This window comes from Salmo salar, chromosome ssa05 (assembly GCF_905237065.1).
Source record: "Salmo salar chromosome ssa05, Ssal_v3.1, whole genome shotgun sequence".
Lineage (NCBI taxonomy): Eukaryota > Metazoa > Chordata > Actinopteri > Salmoniformes > Salmonidae > Salmo > Salmo salar.
This window is the reverse complement of record NC_059446.1, coordinates 81,222,888-81,245,421: the sequence shown is the minus strand read 5'-3', so window position 1 is coordinate 81,245,421 and position 22,534 is coordinate 81,222,888. Positions and strand designations below refer to the sequence as shown.

Here is a 22,534-nt window from a genome sequence, read left to right as displayed (position 1 = left end):
TTAGCTGAGAATTGTTTCTCAGGAATCAAAACTTTCAAAAATGCCTGGCTTTATTTTCTGCAATGTGAGCACATAGCTACAGCAGGTTCCATGTTGCTTGTGTAAGCATTGTGTTCAAACTACACCGCTCAAAAAAATAAAGGGAACACTAAAATAACACATCCTAGATCTGAATGAATTAAATAATCTTATTAAATACTTTTTCCTTTACATAGTTGAATGTGCTGACAACAAAATCACACAAAAATAAATCAATGGAAATCCAATTTATCAACCCATGGAGGTCTGGATTTGGAGTCACACTCAAAATTAAAGTGGAAAACCACACTACAGGCTGATCCAACTTTGATGTAATGTCCTTAAAACAAGTCAAAATGAGGCTCAGTAGTGTGTGTGGCCTCCACGTGCCTGTATGACCTCCCTACAACGCCTGGGCATGCTCCTGATGAGGTGGCGGATGGTCTCCTGAGGGATCTCCTCCCAGACCTGGACTAAAGCATCCGCCAACTCCTGGACAGTCTGTGGTGCAACGTGGCGTTGGTGGATGGAGCGAGACATGATGTCCCAGATGTGCTCAATTGGATTCAGGTCTGGGGAACGGGCGGGCCAGTCCATAGCATCAATGCCTTCCTCTTGCAGGAACTGCTGACACACTCCAGCCACATGAGGTCTAGCATTGTCTTGCATGAGGAGGAACCCAGGGCCAACCGCACCAGCATATGGTCTCAGAAGGGGTCTGAGGATCTCATCTCGGTACCTAATGGCAGTCAGGCTACCTCTGGCGAGCACATGGAGGGCTGTGCGGCCCCCCAAAGAAATGCCACCCCACACCATGACTGACCCACCGCCAAACCGGTCATGCTGGAGGATGTTGCAGGCAGCAGAACGTTCTCCACGGCGTCTCCAGACTCTGTCACGTCTGTCACATGTGCTCAGTGTGAACCTGCTTTCATCTGTGAAGAGCACAGGGCGCCAGTGGCGAATTTGCCAATCTTGGTGTTCTCTGGCAAATGCCAAACGTCCTGCACGGTGTTGGGCTGTAAGCACAACCCCCACCTGTGGACGTCGGGCCCTCATACCACCCTCATGGAGTCTGTTTCTGACCGTTTGAGCAGACACATGCACATTTGTGGCCTGCTGGAGGTCATTTTGCAGGGCTCTGGCAGTACTCCTCCTGCTCCTCCTTGCACAAAGGCGGAGGTAGCGGTCCTGCTGCTGGGTTGTTGCCATCCTACGGCCTCCTCCACGTCTCCTGATGTACTGGCCTGTCTCCTGGTAGCGCCTCCATGCTCTGGACACTACACTGACAGACATAGCAAACCTTCTTGCCACAGCTCGCATTGATGTGCCATCCTGGATGATCTGCACTACCTGAGCCACTTGTGTGGGTTGTAGACTCCGTCTCATGCTACCACTAGAGTGAAAGCACCGCCAGCATTCAAAAGTGACCAAAACATCAGCCAGGAAGCATAGGAACTGAGAAGTGGTCTGTGGTCACCACCTGTAGAACCACTCCTTTATTGGGGGTGTCTTGCTAATTGCCTATAATTTCCACCTGTTGTCTATTCCATTTGCACAACAGCATCTGAAATGTATTGTCAATCAGTGTTGCTTCCTAAGTGGACAGTTTGATTTCACAGAAGTGTGATTGACTTGGAGTTACATTGTATTGTTTAAGTGTTCCCTTTATTTTTTTGAGCAGTGTACATACAGTATTTGATCCCCTGCTGATTTTGTACATTTGCCCACAAACAAAGAAATGATCAGTCTATAATTTTAATGGTAGGTTTATTTGAACAGTGAGAGACAGAATAACAACAAACAAATCCAGAAAAACGCCCTTTAAGAGTGTGCTCCTAATCTCAGCTCATTACCTGTATAAAAGACACCTGGGAGCCAGAAATCTTTCTGATTGAGAGGGGGTCAAATACTTATTTCCCTCATTAAAATGCAAATCAATTTATAACATTTTTGACATGCGTTTTTCAGGATTTTTTTGTTGTTATTCTGTCTCTCACTGTTCAAATAAACCTACCATTAAAATTATAGACTGATCATTTCTTTGTCAGTGAGCATACGTACAAAATCAGCAGGGGATCAAAAACTTTTTCCCCTCACTGTAAATGGCATTTCTAAATGGCATTGTGCTTTGCTGTGCTGGGCATTACTCCCCACACCTCCCCTTCACATTAAACGTCAAAATACAATTTTTTAAGACAAAGTATTTTCATGCTCACCTCACAAACTATTTGATTTGCGTCTAAAAGGAACTAAGGAGCCTCTTGAAGACTAGATGGTGCAATTCAATGGGTCTATAAGGATCTTTTCCTGTCAGAAATACAACCCACTGGGCACACACTGAGGTTGAATCAACATTGTATCCACGTCATTTCGTTGAACCAACTTGGAATAGACGTTGAATTGACATCTGTACCCAGTTGGAAGCCTCTATATTGACTTAATATTCTGCTTTAATCTCCTTTATGCAAATATCTCATACAATCCCTTTAGATTGTCCTGAGCTGAAGCTTTTTATATGTTAATGCATCTGACTCATCTTTTTCCTCCTCTCTCTCAACTCTGTCTCTCTTCGCTCTCTCTCTCTCTCTCTCTCTCTCGCTCTCTAGTTTCTTCCTCCCCTATGCATTGAACTATTCATCAGTGCTCTCTTTCTTTACATTGTTTTTATTAGTTGAAGCCTGAAGGGTCTACTTTGTGAGGGCAGATGTATACTGAACAGAAATATAAATGCAACATGTAAAGTGTTGGTCCCATGTTTCATGAGCTGAAATAAAAGATCCCAGAAATATTTCATTAACACAAAAAGCTTAATTCTCTCAAATGTTGTGCACACATTTCTTTACATCTCTGTTAGTATTTCTCCTTTCCCAAGATAATCCATCCTCCTGGCAGGTGTGGCATATCAAGAAGCTGATTAAACAGCATGATCATTACACAGGTGCACCTTGTGATGGGGACAAAAGGCCACTCTAAAATGTGCAGTTTTGTCTCACAACACAATGCCACAGATGTCTCAAGTTTTGAGACAGCGTGCAATTGGCATGCTGACTGCAGGAATGTCCACCAGAACTGTTGCCAGATAATTTAATGTTAATTTCTCTACCAAAAGCATCCTCCAACGTTGTTTTAGAGAATTGGGCAGTACGTCTAACCGGCCTCACAACCGCAGACCACGTGTAACCACGCCAGACCAGGATCTCCACATCTGGTTTATTATCCTGCGAGATTGTCTGAGACCAGCCACCGGGACAGCTGATGAAACTGAGGAGTATTTCTGTCTGTAATAAAGCCCATTCTGATTGGCTGGGCCTGGCTCCCATTCCCACCCATGGCTGCGCCCCTACCCAGTCATGTGAAATCCATAGATAAGGGCCTAATGAAATGATTTAAATTGACTGATTTCCTTATATGAACTGTAACTGTAAAATTGTTGCAAGTTGTGTTTATATTTTTGTTCAGTATATATATTCATGAGGTTTTTCTTCCTGTAATTATTGTAGGATAATCTTGTATTTTTAAGTATAGTATATGTATATATTGTAAAGAGTTATCTTACTGTTTTATCTCCTCTCTGTGAAGGCCTCAGCTCAACATTCCTCTTCTTCAGTCTTTACAATATAATAAGTATTGGATCGTCATCTAGTGGACAGTTACCGTATTTATTCTAATCATTCCTAAATTGGTCACCATCTAGTGGACAGTTACAGTATTGACTCTAATTTTCCCTCAGTTGGTCAGCCTAGGGGGATATGAAGCCATCACCAGGGGGATATGAAGCCATCACTAGGGGGATATGAAGCAATCACTAGGGGCATATGAAGCCATCACTAGGGACATATAAAGCCATCACTAGGGACATATGAAGCCATCACTAGGGACATATGAAGCCATCACTATGGGGATATGAAGCCATCCCTAGGGACATATGAAGCCATCACTAGGGACATATAAAGCCATCACTAGGGACATATGAAGCCATCACAGTGTTTTCTGCTCTTCAGTTCTTACATTCTGAATGATACACTTCCTTTATGGATGAACAACTTCTCACCATCTCCTTGTTGCTTCATTTGACCCTCTCAACAAGGGTGACTTCATTCACAAATAGTTCACGCTAAATCTAAAGTCTGATTCATTCAATCAAGTGAAACACACACACCCTTTCCAAAACAAACTATACAGAGTGAGACACACTGGTTGCCAAGCCTGGAGGACATGAGAATCATTTGTGGTGGTGTTTGGTGTGTTCTGAGTCTGCACACTGTGTTCACACAATGTTACTGCAGTCACTGCTCTCCTGATGATAGTTTAGTAACGCCTGTGTTACTGTAACAATAACAATGCAGGGAGGCCTTTCTCATCATTTCATGTAGACCTACATTGCTACTCCATGGATTCCCGTAGCTGTAGCCCATGGGTAGGCAACCCTGGTCCTGGAGTGCCGCTGCCACTTCATGTTTTTGATTTAACCAACCAGGTGTGTAGAATTTAGGCAATCACTGAACTGATCAATTAGCTAAGTAGCTCAGTGTGGTGCCTGGTTGGAACAGTGTTGACTACCCCTGCAGTAGCCAAACACCTACCTCACCAATGTCCTGATTTGAACATTATCACTGTCACTTAACTCGAAAGTGTTTCGAACAAACAGCACTATCGGTCTCTAGACAAATGTGTGTACTGTATTTATACACTGGAGTCATTTAAAGTGTGAACTTGGAGTCCAGTTCCAAGTTTGGCTTTGGCACATACCACTCAGTGACACAGGGTTTCATTCTAGAACTAAAACGTTGAGGAGGAAAGAGCCGAGCCTCTCTGAGACTCCACTGTGGCTGTCTGTGGCAGGAGAGTAAGGAGCATAGCAGGGTCTATGAGCCAAATGGGTGAAAGAGCAGCTTTCTGACAACAACCCCAGCATGGTCACTAGAATGAGGACATAGAAAAAGTCAGCTTCTGCTCCATCCTTCTACACCCCCTCTTCAGTCCTGAAGTCTAGCAGGAGTCTTTAGATTGATTCCTACACCTCCTTTTCAGTAATGAAGTCTAGCAGGAGTCTTTAGATTGATTCCTACACCTCCTTTTCAGTCCTGAAGTCTAGCAGGAGTTTTTAGTTTGATTCCTACACCTCCTCTTCAGTCCTGAAGTCTAGCAGGAGTCTTTAGATTGATTCCTACACCTCCTATTTAGTCCTGAAGTCTAGCAGGAGTCTTTAGATTGATTCCTACACCTCCTCTTCAGTCCTGAAGTCTAGCAGGAGTCTTTAGTTTGATTCCTACACCTCCTCTTCAGTCCTGAAGTCTAGCAGGAGTCTTTAGATTGATTCCTACACCTCCTCTTTAGTCCTGAAGTCTAGCAGGAGTCTTTAGTTTGATTCCTACACCTCCTCTTCAGTCCTGAAGTCTAGCAGGAGTCTTAAGATTGATTCCTACACCTCCTCTTCAGTCCTGAAGTCTAGCAGGAGGCTTTAGTTTGATTCCTACACCTCCTCTTCAGTCCTGAAGTCTAGCAGGAGGCTTTAGTTTGATTCCTACACCTCCTCTTCAGTCCTGAAGTCTAGCAGGAGTCTTTAGTTTGATTCCTACACCTCCTCTTCAGTCCTGAAGTCTAGCAGGAGTCTTTAGACTGATTCCTACACCTCCTCTTCAGTCCTGAAGTCTAGCAGGAGTCTTTAGATTGATTCCTACACCTCCTCTTCAGTCCTGAAGTCTAGCAGGAGGCTTTAGTTTGATTCCTACACCTCCTCTTCAGTCCTGAAGTCTAGCAGGAGTCTTTAGTTTGATTCCTACACCTCCTCTTCAGTCCTGAAGTCTAGCAGGAGTCTTTAGACTGATTCCTACACCTCCTCTTCAGTCCTGAAGTCTAGCAGGAGTCTTTAGATTGATTCCTACACCTCCTCTTCAGTCCTGAAGTCTAGCAGGAGTCTTTAGATTGATTCCTACACCTCCTCTTCAGTCCTGAAGTCTAGCAGGAGTCTTTAGATTAGTTCCTACACCTCTTCAGTCCTGAAGTCTAGCAGGAGTCTTTAGATTGATTCCTACACCTCCTCTTCAGTCCTGAAGTCTAGCAGGAGTCTTTAGTTTGATTCCTACACCTCCTCTTCAGTTCTGAAGTCTAGCAGGAGTCTTTAGATTGATTCCTACACCTCCTCTTCAGTCCTGAAGTCTAGCAGGAGTCTTTAGATTGTTCCTACACCTCCTCTTCAGTCCTGAAGTCTAGCAGGGGTCTAGGAAAATGTTTCATGTTCAAACAAATTTCTGTTTGCGTTTTTCACAAGTAAATATGTAATCTGGCGTGCCATAGTAAACAATGGTAGGCTACAAAATGTGTCTGCTCAGTGACACGATTCTATTGGGTTCTCCATTTTGTTCATGTCATGTTTAAATTGACTTTCTGGATGTCAATGTAATTTACCGACACTGTCTAACAAAACACTTGGAAAAAAGCTTGTTGTACCAAATCAGGGTACCTTAAAACCGAAAACGTTTTTTTTTTCTTTTAAAGATGACAGAGCGTGCCCTCAGAGTTGGCCCTCATTTCCCCAGCAAACCATCCTCCTTCCATACATTGAAACAACGTTTAATTTTCTATATAGGAGACATTTACATTCCTATGAGGGAGAGCTGAATAAGATTGCATGATTAAATGAAGATGAAATGAAGACACTGTACATAAAGAGTGTCTGAGAGCCCATCTCCTGCTCTCGGTAGATATGTCTGAATTACAGACTATGGGGTCATTATATATGGACCAGGCATTCATTCAAGCCTGTGTTGTGGAAGTGTTTTCAAATCAGGACTATATTAATAGAACTGAATCTCATACCTCTCTCTCGCTCAAACACACACAACCCCATACTCTCTCTCTCTCTCACATTCCATTCGATCAGTCCCTCAGTATGGGAGGCACAGAGCCTGCCCAGAGTTGGACGTTCCACAGACAGACAGGCAGACATGAGGAACAGCGCTCCATACAGCCAGCCATGAGTAGGAGGATACAACACAGATCACTCCAGTGACTGACAATATAGTCTACATCACACAACTGTGTAGTATGGATCCCTGTCCTGGATCTGGACCAGCAACAACAACTAACAAGACAACTGGTGATGAATTGGAATGAGTTCCACATTGAGACTTGAGAGGACTTCTCATCCATTCCTACTGATGGGAAGCGGCCATCTTTCTGGATCGACGGTCTACCTCCCAACCATCTGATTGACAACAGGACAGGAAGACATGCTGTGAAGAGAGACAGAAGACAGACAGACAGACAGACAGACAGTCTAGTTGGAAGGCATAAAGGACGACCATTAGCCTGTGTTTCCTGCTGCCATGCCGTGGTACATCCTGCCCTGCCAGCCCAGCTGCCACATGATCTGGCTGGTTCTGGCTGCCCTTCTGCTGCTACTGACGGGCTGTGTGTCTGTGTCTCTGGAAGAGCTGCCCAGGGGCCCAGGGGACATAGCTGGCAGCGGGTCCATGAGCGCCAGCACTAACGCTCGCCAGTACAACTCTATCCAGCACGGATCCTGCACCTATACCTTCCTGCTACCAGAGAACGCTGGGGGGAACAGGCCGTGCTGGACGGAGGCGGAGGGGGTCGGCAGCTCCAGCACCAGCCAGAGACAGGGCCAGTACCAGGGGAACACTCTACAGGGAGATGCCCCCCTGATAAAGCCCAAGCTCCCAGGACTGGCCCCGGCTCTGGGCAGCCAGAGAATCCAACACTTGGAGCACGTCATGGACAACTACACACAGTGGCTTCAGAAAGTAAGAGCATGTTCTCCACACATACAGCATAGTAATAGTTGATATAAAGATTAAAGCCTGACGTTTCAGTCTAAACAGAGCTTTATCAGATATCTATACTCTGGAAGGAAATGCATGCCATGTCTCATGGCTGTGCAGGTCAAAATAATCAGCTTTTTATCAGATTGAACTATGTGCTATTGCATGTATAACACATTAGCCATTGTTGTTATCAAAGTTATATAGTTGGAACATCTGGCCAAAGCTAGAAAGTATACTGCATTTCATCACATTAAAATCTATCTGTAGTGTTTTATACTGTATTAAAGCTGCAATATCTTACTTTCTGGGCAACCCGACCAAATTCACATAGAAATGTGAGTTATAGATCTGTCATTGTCGTTGAAAGCAACTCTAAGAAGTGGTAGATCGGCAAACTATTAGAATTTTAGCAACCAGGAAATGGGGGAAAGATTTCTGCACGGTGCATCTTTAAGTGCACATTATCAGCATTGACTGTGTTTCAACCCCGTGAATTATTTGGGCCGAGCCAAATGTGTCCTGCCATAATAAATATTATTATTATAGGACAACATTTGGCTTGGTCCCACCTGGATCCATCTCTTTTCTCTGTCTCTGTTTACTCAGGAGCAATAAGATATAAGATACCCCAGTACAATTCATCATTGCTTTACAGCCAATCTACATTTTACTCCCCATAGTACAGTATACAATAGATACTGTATATTTGGGGAGATCTGTTGTTTGGATTACTCCATACACCGAATAGCTCTAAATGACATGAGCACCAACCCAACAGAAACAGAAACCTTAACTTCTTATGGATCCCTTCGCGCGCCAATCCCGTTACCGGGATCGATTTGACAACACCCAGTGAAATTACAGCGCGCCAAATTCAAAAACAGAAATACTCATAATAACAATTCATAAATCATACAAGTGTTATACATCGGTTTAAAGATTAACTTCCTGTTAATCCAGCCGCAGTGTCAGATTTCAAAAAGGCTTTACGGCGAAAGCAGACCATGCGATTATCTGAGGACAGCGCCCAGCATACCAACACATGAAAATCAGATTTCAACCAGGCAGGTGCAACACAAAAGTCAGAAATAACGATATAATTCACGCCTTACCTTCAAAGATCTTCTGTTGGCACTCCAAAATGTCCCATAAACATCACAAATGGTCCTTTTGTTCAATAAATTGTTTCTTTATATCCCCAAAATGTGCATTTATTTGGCGCGTTTGATTGAGAAAAACATTGGTTCCAACTCGCCCAACATACCTACAAAGTATCTAATAAGTTACCTGTAAACTTTGTCCAAACATTTCAAACAGCTTTCCTAATCCAACTTTAGGTATTTTAAAACGTAAATAATCAATAAAATTTAAGACAGAATATACTGTGTTCAATAGCGGATAAAATGAAAATGGAGCGAGTTCCAGGTCGCGCGCCCCAAACAAAAAAGTACACTTGGCTTGACTCTCAGAAAGGAAAGGGCTACTTCTTTATTTCTCAAAGGAAAAACATCAACCAATTTTTTTTTCCCTAGATGGATTGTGCTCGGGGTTTCGCCAAATCAGTTCTGTTATACTCACAGACATTATTCAAACAGTTTTAGAAACTTCAGAGTGTTTTCTATCCAAATCTACTAATAATATGCATATCCTAGCTTCTGGGCCTGAGTAGCAGGCAGTTTACTTTGGGCACGCTTTTCATCCGGACGGGAAAATACTGCCCCCTAGCCCAAAGAGGTTTTAAGGATACTAAAAAATCTCTCTCTTACCCCATAAGTGAGGAATGCACCATATCCCTCGCATTATTCATTAAAAACACTATCATTTCAAAAGGACTATTGTTCCAGTGTGTGTGGACCCAGGGACTATGTTGCAGCCCCAGGGATGAGAGATTGATGGCAGGGACTTGTTTGACTGGGCTGTGGTAAAATGTGACTGGCTGTGGCTCTTGGTCGCTGGGTTGTGATGTTCTGAGTGTGTCCGGCTGGCCTGGCTGTCCTTAAGAAAACACTGTGTTGTCTGTCTGAACCCTCTCACATTATGTCACATTGGCCCAATCCAGGGCTGGGGGTGGGGAGTCAATTTCAAGGAATGGGCTCAGTGTTAGGCAGTGCTCTGTCTGTCTGTCTGTCTGTCTGTCTGTCTGTCTGTCTGTCTGTCTGTCTGTCTGTCTGTCTGTCTGTCTGTCTGTCTGTCTGTCTGTCTGTCTGTCTGTCTGTTCCCTGACCCCTGACCCACCGGGACCTAGGCCAGCAGCATTCACATTCCAAGGAATACCAGAGATGATTCTGTCAGGGAGAACAAGGCCACTTCAGTAGTAACAGAGTACCACTTCATTATTACCAGTGCTGTGTTTGGTAATTGCATTTATAATTTAAAAACACTGTCATACATTTAATACAGGCTATGCTTAAGAGTGAGCACTTGGAACCCTGCATACATGCAGTGAATATAAAATGACAATCTTCGTCTCACTGTATCCTCAAATGTTTTTGATATGTGCATCTGAAAATGGCCAGGAGATCAGTTGACAGTTAAGAAAGCAACAATAACATAGTTTTTATGTGGGGCCATGCTTTTCAGAGAACTACAACCTCAGTGTATTTGTGGAATATCAGGTTCACTGTTCCTCTCCATGGCCATTCTTTGATTAAATGAACGCTATAGTGTGGTACTGAGGTAATGTGTTTTCCTCTTTGATTGATTAAATGAATGCTATAGTGTGGCACTGAGGTAATGTGTTTTTCTCTTTGATTAAATGAACGCTATAGTGTGGTACTGAGATAATGTGTTTTCCTCTTTGATTCAATGAATGCTATAGTGTGGTACTGAGGTAATGTGTTTTCCTCTTGATTAAATAAATTAACGCTATAGTGTGGCACTGAGGTAATGTGTTTTCTTCTTTGATTAAATTAACGCTATAGTGTGGTACTGAGGTAATGTGTTTTCCTCTTTGATTAAATGAATGCTATAGTGTGGTACTGAGGTAATGTGTTTTCCTCTTTGATTAAATGAATGCTATAGTGTGGAACTGAGGTAATGTGTTTTTCTCTTTGATTCAATGAATGCTATAGTGTGGTACTGAGGTAATGTGTTTTCCTCTTGATTGATTAAATGAACGCTATAGTGTGGTACTGAGGTAATGTGTTTTCCTCTTTGATTGATTAAATGAATGCTATAGTGTGGTACTGAGGTAATGTGTTTTCCTCTTTGATTGAGTAACTGAACGCTATAGTGTGGAACTGAGGTAATGTGTTTTCCTCTTTGATTAAATGAATGCTATAGTGTGGTACTGAGGTAATGTGTTTTCCTCTTTGATTGAGTAACTGAACGCTATAGTGTGGAACTGAGGTAATGTGTTTTCCTCTTGATTAAATAAATTAACGCTATAGTGTGGCACTGAGGTAATGTGTTTTTCTCTTTGATTAAATGAACGCTATAGTGTGGTACTGAGGTAATGTGTTTTCCTCTTGATTAAATGAACGCTATAGTGTGGCACTGAGGTAATGTGTTTTCCTCTTTGATTGATTAAATTAACGCTATAGTGTGGTACTGAGGTTATATATTTTCCTCATGTGAGAGTTTCTAACATAGGTTAAACTGAACATTTGTTTGTGTTTGGCACCAATTTGTTCCACAATGGTTTGGAAGAATGTTTATGATATATGAACATAACATAACATAAATGCTAATGAATAAGATGGCAAGTGTTGTAGATAGCCGTCGTTTAATTGTTTAGTCAAAAGCCATAAACATTGACATATGATAGCTCATGGCCACATGCTAAAGGACCTCTATGTAAACTCCAGATTTCCCATAATATGTTCCAAGATAATACAATCTTAGAGGGGTTGATTGTGTGAAAGTATTCTGTATGCTGCATACATTGCCAACCAACAAAATGACACATAAAGACTTTCCTCAAAATTCATTCTGGTTATCGTGTGTCGATTACAACTACTCAGGGCTGGATTACCTAATGGGCACGCAGGGCAAGTGCCCTGGGGCCCCCGACCCACTAGAGGCAATGGCAAAGTCTGTAGAATTGCAGGAAATTCAATTTAAAACGGCAACATTTTCTCTCAGCTTCATGGCAAAATGTGAAGACTAGCATGAGATGAGCTAGAAAACATGACATCTTTCTCTCCACCCCAGGGAAAAATGTGTAGAATAGAATTATAAAACTGCACATTTTACTCTCTGCCCCATGGCAAAATGTGTTGAAATGCAGGACGTTAGTTGTTTTCCCAAAATTAATAATAAAAAATGAAATACACTACCAATCAAAAGTTGACACACCTACTCATTCCAGGTTTTTGTTATTTTTATTATTTTCTACATTGTAGAATAATAGTGAAGACACAAAAACTATGAAATAACACATATGGAGTCATGTAGTAATCAAAAGGTGTTCTTTTATATTTGAAATTCTTCAAAGTAGTCACCCTTTGACTTGATAACAGCTTTGCACACTCTTGGTGTCACGTTCGTCGTAGTGAATGGACCAAGGCGCAGCAGGTCGAGTGCTCATCTTAACTTTATTTGTGAACACTTAATAAACAAAACAAGAAACGAACAAACTAACAGTCTTGCAGGCTAAATACAGCAGTGCAAAGAACAACCTCCGACAATTCCCAAAACAAACATACTCCTAATTATAGGACCTTCATTCAGAGGCAACGATACACAGCTGCCTCCAATTGAAGGCCCCAATCCCAAATACCTAAACATAGAAATAAACACCCTAGACTCGACATAGAAATATACAATATAGAACTAAACCAAAACCCCGGAATACATAAATCAAACGCCCCTCTACATAAACACACACTCAAAACCATATAAAACAAATACCCCCCTGCCACGTCCTGACCAAACTATAATAACAAATAACCCCTTTACTGGTCAGGACGTGACACTTGGCATTCTCTCAACCAGCTTCATGAAGTAGTCACATGGAATGCATTTCAATTAACAGGTGTGCCTTGTTAAAAGTACATTTGTGGAATTTCTTTCCTTAATGCATTTGAGCCAATCAGTTGTGTTGTGACAAGGTATGGTTGGTATACAGAAGATTGGGGCGGCAGGTAGCCTAGTGGTTAGAGCATTGGGCCATTAACCGAAAGGTTGCTACGGTAGATTGAATCCCCGAGCTGACAAGGTAAAAATCTGTCATTCTGCCCCTGAGCAAGGCAGTTAACCCACTGTTCCTAGGCTGTTTTTGTAAATAAGAATTGGTTCTTAACTGACTTGCCTTGTTAAATAAAGGTAAAAATTGTTGTGCCCTATTGGTAAAATACCAAGTCCATATTATGGCAAGAACAGCTCAAATAAGCAAAGAGAAATGGCAGTCCATCATTACTTTAAGACATGAAGGTCAGTCATTCCGGAAAATGTCAAGAACTTTGAATGTTTCTTCAAGTGCAGTCGCAAAAACCATCAAGCGCTATGATGAAACTGGCTCTCATGAGGACCGCCACAGGATAGGAAGACCCAGAGTTACCTCTGCTGCAGAGGATAAGTTCATTAGAGTTAACTGCACCTCAGAAATTGCAGCCCAAATGAATGCTTCACAGAGTTCAAGTAACAGACACATCTCACCATCAACTGTTCAGAGGAGAATGCGTGAATCAGACCTTCATGGTTGAATTGCTGCAAAGAAACCACTACTAAAGGACACCAATAAGAAGAAGAGACTTGCTTGGGCCAAGAAACAAGAGCAATGGACATCAGACCGGTGGAAATCTGTCCTTTGGTCTGATGAGTACAAATTTTATATTTTTGTTTCCAACCACTGTGTTTTTGTGAGAATCAGAGTAGGTGAACAGATGATCTCAGCATTTGTGGTTCCCACTGTGAAAAAGGGAGGAGGAGGAGGAGGAGTGATGGTGTGGGGGTGCTTTGCTGGTGACACTGTCTGTGATTTATTTAGAATTCAAAGCATTCTTAACCAGCATGGCTACCACAGCATTCTGCAGCGATATGCCATCCCATCTGGTTTGCGCTTAGTGGGACTATCATTTGTTTTTCAACAGGACAATGACCAAAAACACATCTCCAGGCTGTGTAAGGACTATTTGACGAAGACGAAGAGTGATGGAGTGCTGCATCAGATAACCTGGCCTCCAGAATCACCCGACCTCAACCCAATTGAGAATGCCAAGAGTGCAAAGCTATCATCAAGGCAAAGGGTGGTTACTTTGAAGAATCTCAAATCTCAAATATATTTTGATTTGTTTAACACGTTTTTGGTTACTGCAAGATTCCATATGTGTTGTTTCATAGTTTTGATGTCTTCACTATTATTCTACAATGTAAAAAATAGTAAAAATAAAGAAATACCCTTGAATGAGTAGGTGTGTCCAAACTTTTGACTGGTACTGTATATTTGGTAGGTGCCCCGGGGCCCATAATGTGGTAATCCTGCTCAACATGTGTACAGTGCACTAGACCTTCTCTTCCTTTCCTCTGCATTGACATTGGCATCTTAATGCACTCTGATCTTACAGATTAATTAACTCCTGAATGATTCCATTAGCCGACTATTCAATTGTCTTCGTGGGAAGCTGCTCAGACCACATAGCAGCAGAGATAAACAGTCTGACACTGCACTTTCAGTAAGTGTCATAGAGACCAGGCCTTTCCTCTGTGCAGAGGGAATATTTCAGTAAGTGTCATAGAGACCAGGCCTTTCCTCTGTGCAGAGGGAATCTTTCAGTAAGTGTCATAGAGACCATGCCTTTCCTCTGTCTGTGCAGAGGGAATCTTTCAGTACGTGTCATAGAGACCAGGCCTTTCTTCTGTCTGTGCAGAGGAAATCTAGCCACAAAGTAGACATTCTCAAGTTGAAAATCATACTTAGGGTGATCTGTTATGTTAAATCAGGGATAAAGTGAGACATGAAATTCTAACTTTGCAATGTAAATATTTCATATACCATTATTGTGACTACCTAACTGTAATTTCCAAACTGTACATTTTTGAAAATACATAGTTTAAAAAGCTGTCCAAGGCTAAACTGATTCACATGAACTGAAAAGGCCATGGCTTAAAAGCCGGGGTAACAGGAAAACTCTAAACTTCAATGAATCACCGAATGACCCTGAGCTATCACAAAAAAACAATATATTTTTAAAGCACATTTCTGGGAAAGACCTCTCCTCATTGTAATCATCATCAGGATAGGGAACTTCAGATGGATAATGTCATTAGCAGCTGAGCCCTGTCCACATGATGTATCTGTGGCAGAAAACATACAGATGCAGTCCCATGACTGATCTCTCCTGGTTGACTAAAAGGAAATGACTCAACTCAACAACCCTGAAAGATCCCTCCCTAAGTAGCTGACCAGGGGCCAAGGAAGTCCTTAGACAGGACCATATCAATGCAGTCAATCCAAAATTGCTGAAGGGAATTAATACATATCCAATATTTTTCTTCCCTGGATATAATTTGGTTATTTATGGTTGGTTTCTTGGAAGTTGTGGGAACGTATGTTTTTGGTTACACATTGGTTGTGGGAACGAAGCCATACGTTTCCTGACCGGTAAAACAACATTTTCAAACGTTCTGAGAACAGAAGATTTTGTCTCCATTCTGGGAACTTTTATTTTGAAGTTGCAGAGAGGTTCTGGAAACAGATATTATAGGTTATTTTGAGTTTTTTTAATAACTTCCTTAAAACATTCACCATGTTTCAGTAAGACTTTTAATAACACTACTAGCTTATTTTGGGTTTACTTTTTTTGAACTGCAAGCACAGATAGACCAGTTGGTTGTTTAGCAACAAAACCAATGCGTGCACAAATATGGGGTAAAACAGACAGGGTTGGCTTAGATTGTTGACAACATGTCAACTATATTTTGTCTTCAAATGTTTATTGAAAACATAAATACATTTTCACAATGAGCACAAATACATTGTTACAGTTGTTGGTTAACTAGCTATCGAATTTTAGCCATATAAGCATTGACATGAAATCAGTCAAAACACAACATGGTTTCAAGAAAAAGATAAAACTAGCTAAAAATAGCCACCTACGATTGCCCACATGGCAGATTGTTTGTCATTGTTGCTTGCTATCTGATGGTTCAGAATCATAACAAAGTATCAAGAGTCAGGCGCAGGACATCGAGAATGAGTAATAAAGGTCTTTACTCAACAAAACAACAAAATATTCCACATAGGAATGCAAACTCAGCTCACAAACATACGCGACAGCTTAACACGGAACAAACACTCACAAAACCAATGGGGAAACCAGAGGGTTAAATAGGGAACACTAATTAAGAAATGGAAAACAGGTGTGTACAATGAAGACAAAACAAATGGAAAAAGAAAACGTGGATCGGTGGCAACTAGAAAACCGGTGACGACGACCGCTGAACGCCGCCGAACAAGGAGAGGGACCAACTTTGGCGGAAGTCGTGACACAAAGCACATTTTCATGACGTTGTCAGACAACTTATCTATCAGACACTAATCCTATAAATGTGTTTGCATTAATCATCCAACACATTTCTTTTTTATTGTGACATGGCATCATCTTCTGTCGTCTATCCATGGAATTAGTTCACTGTGCCACCAGTATGGAGCTTGCGTGTCATGTTCTTTTACGCAGTCACAGTTGTTCATTTTGTCTATTCAAACAGACCCCATTTTAAAAGGAAACAAACACTCATTAAGATCAAACACTTAACAAGACAGAGGATAGAGTTTTGGTGATGCTGAGAATGGAACGATTTTTTGGAACGTTTTCTTAACGTTCTGAGAACGGGATGTATGTTTTTAAATAACATTTTTATAACATTCTCTGAACATTACAAAAGTTTTCTTGTGTTTTTTATGGAAAGTTTTCTTAACGTTCTTGGAACAATTTGAGAACATTACTTTAAATAGAACCAAGAGGAAACCTGTAGGAAACGTTATGCTGAAGTACTGAAATTCCCACAGAAGGAAGTTGTTTCTTAACGTTCTCTGAACTATGTGAGAACATGTTCAATGTTAAGCCAGTTGGAGAACATTCCTAGAAATTAAATGTGAGTGTGCAGAACACCCTGAGTCTGGCGAGAGAGGTAAATCCCTAAACATCCCTTCATACCTCTGTGTTTATGTGTCAGATTGAGAGATATGTGAAGGACAGTCTGAATGTGGAGATGGCTCAGCTACAGCAGAGTGCTGTCCACAACCACACAGCTGCCATCTTGGATCTAGGCACCAACCTCCTGACCCAGACTGCCCAGCACACACGGAAACTGACAGACGTAGAGATCCAGGTGCAGTATGAATCATATACAAATATCCCTCTCCAAAGAACATTCAAGTGCATGTTATGATATCAGTAACACTTACTATTTAATCATGTAGCCTACTCAGCAATTATCCTCATTTGATTGGATGAATAGGCCTATGAAGTACATTAAAATACATGGTGCCACTTTTAGCCTATATAGATGTCTATACACTTGACTGGGTGAATATGAATGATAGTAACAGCTTCCTGGATTGAATGATGGACTGATAATGGTTCCTAAGTGGACAGGTGTTGAATTACAGGCTGATCCCAGCTTTGATGTAATGTCCTTAGGCTCACTCAAATTAAATGAGGCTCAGTAGTGTATGTGGCGCTCACGTGCCTGTATGACCTCCCTGGCATATTTTGAGCATGCTCCTGATGAGGTGGCGGATGGTCTCCTGAGATCTCCTCCCAGACCTGGACTAAAGCATCCGCCAACTCCTGGACAGTCTGTGGTGCAACGTGGCGTTGGTGGATGGAAGACATGATGTCCCCAGATGTGCTCAATTGGATTCAGGTCTGGGGAACAGGCGGAGGCCAGTCCATAGCATCAATGCCTTCCTCTTGCAGGAACTGCTGACACTCTCCAGCCACATGAGGTCAAGCTGGTCTGGCCTTAGGAGAGAACCCAGGGCCAGCCTGCACCAGCAGATGGTCTCACAAAGAGATGAGGATCTAATCTCGGTACCTAATGACAGTCAGGCTACATCTATGGCCGAGCACATGGAGGGCTGTGGCCCCCAAGAAAATGACCACCCACACCATATTTGACCCACCACATTAAACCGGTCATGCTGGAGGATGTTGCAGGCAGCAGAGAGCGTTCTCCGCAGGCGTCTCAAGTCTGTCGTCTGTCACATGTGCTCAGTGTGAACCTGCTTTCATCTGTAGAGAAGAGCACAGGCGCCAGTGGCCGTTTGCCAATCTTGGTGTTCTCTAGTGGTTAGAGTGGGGGGCCAGAAACCGAAAGGTTGGTGGATCAAATCCCCGAGCTGACATGGTAAAAATCTGTCATTCTGCCCCTGAACAAGGCAGTTAACCCACTCCTAGGCCATCATTGAAAATAAGAGTTTGTTCTTAACTGACTTACCTAGTTAAATAAATATATCGGTATCTACTCATCTGTCTGTCTCCCTCAATTCACCACTGTCAAAAAATTGTAAAACAGAACGTAGTTATTTAAAAAAAGAGTAAAACACAGAACATAATTCTTTACAAAAAGAGTAAAACACAGAATATAATTCTTTAGAAAAAGATGGATTTGTTCTATCACTGACAATGATGTGCTTGGTGTTGTATTTCCATCACAGTAACAGTGGAGAGGCACTGGTGGCTCTAATCATGATTTGTAATCAATGAATGTATACATTTTCAGTTTGTGACTTCTTTGTCCATAACCTTCTGATTGAGGCTTCTAGGACTTCAGCAGATCATAATTCTTTTTTTTCATTTATTGTCTCTTCAAAAACATACTGGACAATCTTTTTGAGTTCTGGAATGGAATCAATTTTTGGTCTCTGAATTCTTATTTCATGGCCATTCTGCAATACTTGTCATGGAGATGGTCCCAAAACAAACTTCTGTCACACAGCTTCTTAGGAAAGAGGGGCTCTGCCTCATTTCGTCACCATTACTAACTAAATAAAATGTAAGATGTTAAAGAAATTATATATTTCCTAGAATGATAACCAGCAAGCTTTGTCTCAATCTGATTTAGTTCACCCACACACGGACGTGTGATCACACAAACAAACACACTTGTACCATTTTTGTTTTTACCTGGCTCACATTTTTACTAACCAGTTAAACAAAGAAGGATGGAAGGAAGGATGTACAAAGACCTATTAGAGTAACTCTTGAGTAGTATTGAGAGGGAGAGTAAACAGAGTCCATCAGTGGAAATTGAAAAGTAATTTACAGTACACATAGCAGGTCAGTATATACTGTGTTATCCATTATTGGGATGTAAATAAATACCATTGTTTTTGGCATGGCTTATAGAGGAAGATCACAGCCTTTAAAGGAAAGCTATTCTATGGAGTGTGGCATTAAATGAGACTCTAGCTCAAATCCAATAAAATGTTACTGATTTGTGTACACGAAGCCATGTTCTAAGCTCCAACAGTGCAGTAATACCTAGCTAAATGTTTATGTTCCTAACTCCAACGATGCAGTAATACCTAGCTAAATGCTTGTGTTCCTAGCTCCAACAGTGCAGTAATACCTAGCTAAATGCTTGGCGCCTGCTCCAACAGTGCAGTAATGCCCTAGCTAGTAATGCTGGTGTTCCTAGCTCTAACAGTGTAGTAATACCCTAGCTTCTAATGCTGGTGTTCTAGCTCCAACAGTGTAGTAATGCGCCTGGCTAAATGCTTAGGGTGTTATCCTGAAGCACCCCTTAGTACAGTAATACTGGCTAGCTAAGTATACAGGTGAATAACTAGCTCCAACGGACAGTTGCAATGTGCCCTAAGCTAAGTGCTGGTGTTTCCTAAGCTCCAACAGTTGCGCCCAGTAATACCTAGCTAAATGGCTTGTATTCTGGCTCCACAGTGCGGTAATGCTACACTAGCGGTGCCTTGCGCGGGAACTGTTCCTGGCTCCAACTAGTTGCGGTAATACCTATGGCTAAGTAGCTTTGGTGATTCACACTGGCTCCAACAAGTGCATAATACCTAAGCTAAATACCCGGTGTTCTGGCTCCAACAGTGCAGTAATGCCCTGGCTGAATGCCGGTTGTTTCCCGCGCTCCAACAGTGCAGTAATGTGCCTAGCTACAAATGCTCGGTTCCTGGCTCCAACCGGTGCAGTAAACTAGCTAAATGCTGGTGTTCCTTAAGCACTCCAACGGTGCAGGGCCGCTGGCTAAATGCTTTTGTGTTCTTAAGCTCTGCATGAGTGCCAGTAAATACTAGCTAAATGCTGGTGTTCCAACCGACAGTCGCGGTAATAGCACATAGCATTAATGGTATTCTAAAGGCAGTGCGGTAATGCCCTGGCTAAGTGCCCCGGGTTTCCACTAGCTCCAGCAAATTGCAGTAATACTAGCTAAATGGCAGCCTGTGTCCCTAGCTCCAACGGTGCAGTAATGGCTAGCTAAGTGCTGAAATTGTTCTTGGTCCAAGGTGCAGTAATACCCTGGCTAAATAATTGGTGTTCCCAGCTCCCAACAGTACGGCTGGACACCTTAGCTAAATTCTTGTGTTCCTAGCTCCAGCAGTGCGGTAATACCTGGCTAAATGCTGTGTTTTGCTAAGCTCCCAACAGTGCTGTAAGTATCCATCAATACGCAAGAATACACACACATCTCATTGCAAGATGCTGTCGGTAAACATAAGTAAGCGCCCTGTTAACATGCTCCAAAGACACTGCAGCTTCTTCAGACACACTGGATTTCAGACAGCTGCCTTAACTCGATCTTATTGGGTCGCTGTACAGGAGCCAAACACCTGGTCACCATCGCTCGCCAAAGCCAAATACGTGCAATTGAGGCTTCTTGGGCTTTGGTGGGTCGATATATGGCCACACTTTAGGGGACCACAAATCAATAGAGGCGTTATAATTGGTGAACACCAGTGTTCGGGTCAAGTTCAGGTGTGATACATATAATTTATTTCATGATCTGTGTCATTCTTAGCCGAATAATAGTTTTGCTGTGTTTGTTAAATACGTTGAGATCATAAAAAATATGGTTCTCGTGGTGACCTATATGTTGAGCTAATCAGCCCTCCAAGTGACTGTTGGCCACTGTCTATAATGGTCTAACATAACACAGTATTAACATAACACAGTATCTCAGCATAAACATAGTATACTAGGCCACTGACCAAAAATAGGGTCTCTCTTCCGTGAATTATCCACTCCCCCTGGTTCTGGCAAAGACCTCAAAGATGTCTGACTCATAAACCACAGTTGGAGCCTGCTGCTGCTTGACTGCTAGTAGTAGCACAATCATGTCAGGAGGGAGTGCAAAGGGTTCCCGTACACATACAGCTTAGACAACGAGGAAACCACAATGTCCTCATAAACTCAGGATTTTCTTTTTATAAAAGCAACAGGTGTGATTGGTTTTTATAGCGTGTCGGGAATTTCAAACACACATTTGGAGGGTCATATTCTTTGTAGTAGATTAGAAGAACTCGTGTGATAGCGGTGAGTTTATGTTCTCAAGCGTTCTTACACAGTAAACAAAGGGGAGGTACGTTTTTAGCCTTAAGTAACAATCTTCTCATGTAACAATTTGAAGGGCAAACATATAATATTAAATGGGTGTGTTGGTTTATGTACAGTAATATGAAATGCTCTGAGACCGGGTTGCAAGGCGGTAATTTGATTGAGGAGCAGCGTGGTGGTGAATCTCTGTCCTAAGCCGTGCACACAGTGACAACAGAAACAAAGCCTTTATTCTGTGGCAGCTAAAGGACGCTAGCGTTGTGCTTCCGCTTTTTTCCCTCTTGTTTCCCCTAGCGACTGTGTCCAGGCTGTTCCTGAAGGGTCACAGTCGGACAGCACGAACGACAAACAGCCTGGTCATCCTAACGGAACGCAAACTTCAGTACCGAGGATAGCGGACAACGACAACTTGCATCTGCAAATGTGCTCTCATGCCTTTACCGGGGGTGTGTCGTGAGGATTAAAGTCCACATTAAGCCCTAAACACATGCACTCTGTATGTAGCTCCTGTGGAACTAAAATGATTGGATAGAAAGTAGAAGCTACAAGACTAACAACCACCACCCACCCAGGCTGTGCTGGGGTGAAGCATTTGTCATTTTGGTAAAACATCCTTTGTTTTCAACCCATTCGACCTCCCCTGTCACCCTCACCCACTTTATCTCGCGGTCTAGAAGAACTGGAGAACAGGCCAGAGCCAGTTGGCGCCATGTATTCAGCATTTTTACTTGACATATCAAACAGAATGGTGTCTCAGCTGGTGAAGCCAGTGTGGCAGCCCTCTCAGCATTTTTTACAGAATGATGGACCACATGCCATGGCTGGTTTAGAAGTCCTAGGGAACGCTGGCCAGCAGAATAAATCAAAAATGACAGTCAAATTCCTATTAAGAATGAGAATCTACAATCTCATCAGGATTTAATCCAGAATTGTACATCAGAAAATACACAACAAACATACGTCTTTATCCTCTTATCCAGTGTCTAACCAGCATTTCCCCCCCCCAAGTAGCTGGTCTTAGCGTGTTCGGGCTCACAAGATTGTTGCCGTAGACTATTTATGTTTTGTTAGTTTGCCCTCATACTCCGCTCTCACCTGTAATGAAAGGTCGGGAGGTCAGAATGGGGGCAAAGCTATCCAAAAGGCTGGGAGTCTCGCTCTCGGTTGACATTTTTACATTTACATTTTAGTCGTTTAGCAGCGCTCTTGTCAGGCAGACTTCACAGTAGTGAGTGCCCACATTTCACATTTTTTTCTCTG

At 42.3% G+C, this 22,534-nt stretch overlaps 1 protein-coding gene across 1 annotated transcript; it reads left to right on the top strand.

The window, feature by feature from the left end:
• Positions 1-6,903: 6,903 nt before the first annotated feature.
• Positions 6,904-21,731, top strand: LOC123743055 (angiopoietin-1-like). The gene is made up of 3 exons (XM_045717761.1): positions 6,904-7,787; positions 16,926-17,086; positions 21,569-21,731. Exons 1-3 carry the CDS (start codon positions 7,350-7,352, stop codon positions 21,729-21,731), a joined length of 762 nt encoding a protein of 253 aa, XP_045573717.1. The 5' UTR covers positions 6,904-7,349.
• The last annotated feature ends 803 nt before the right edge of the window (positions 21,732-22,534 follow it).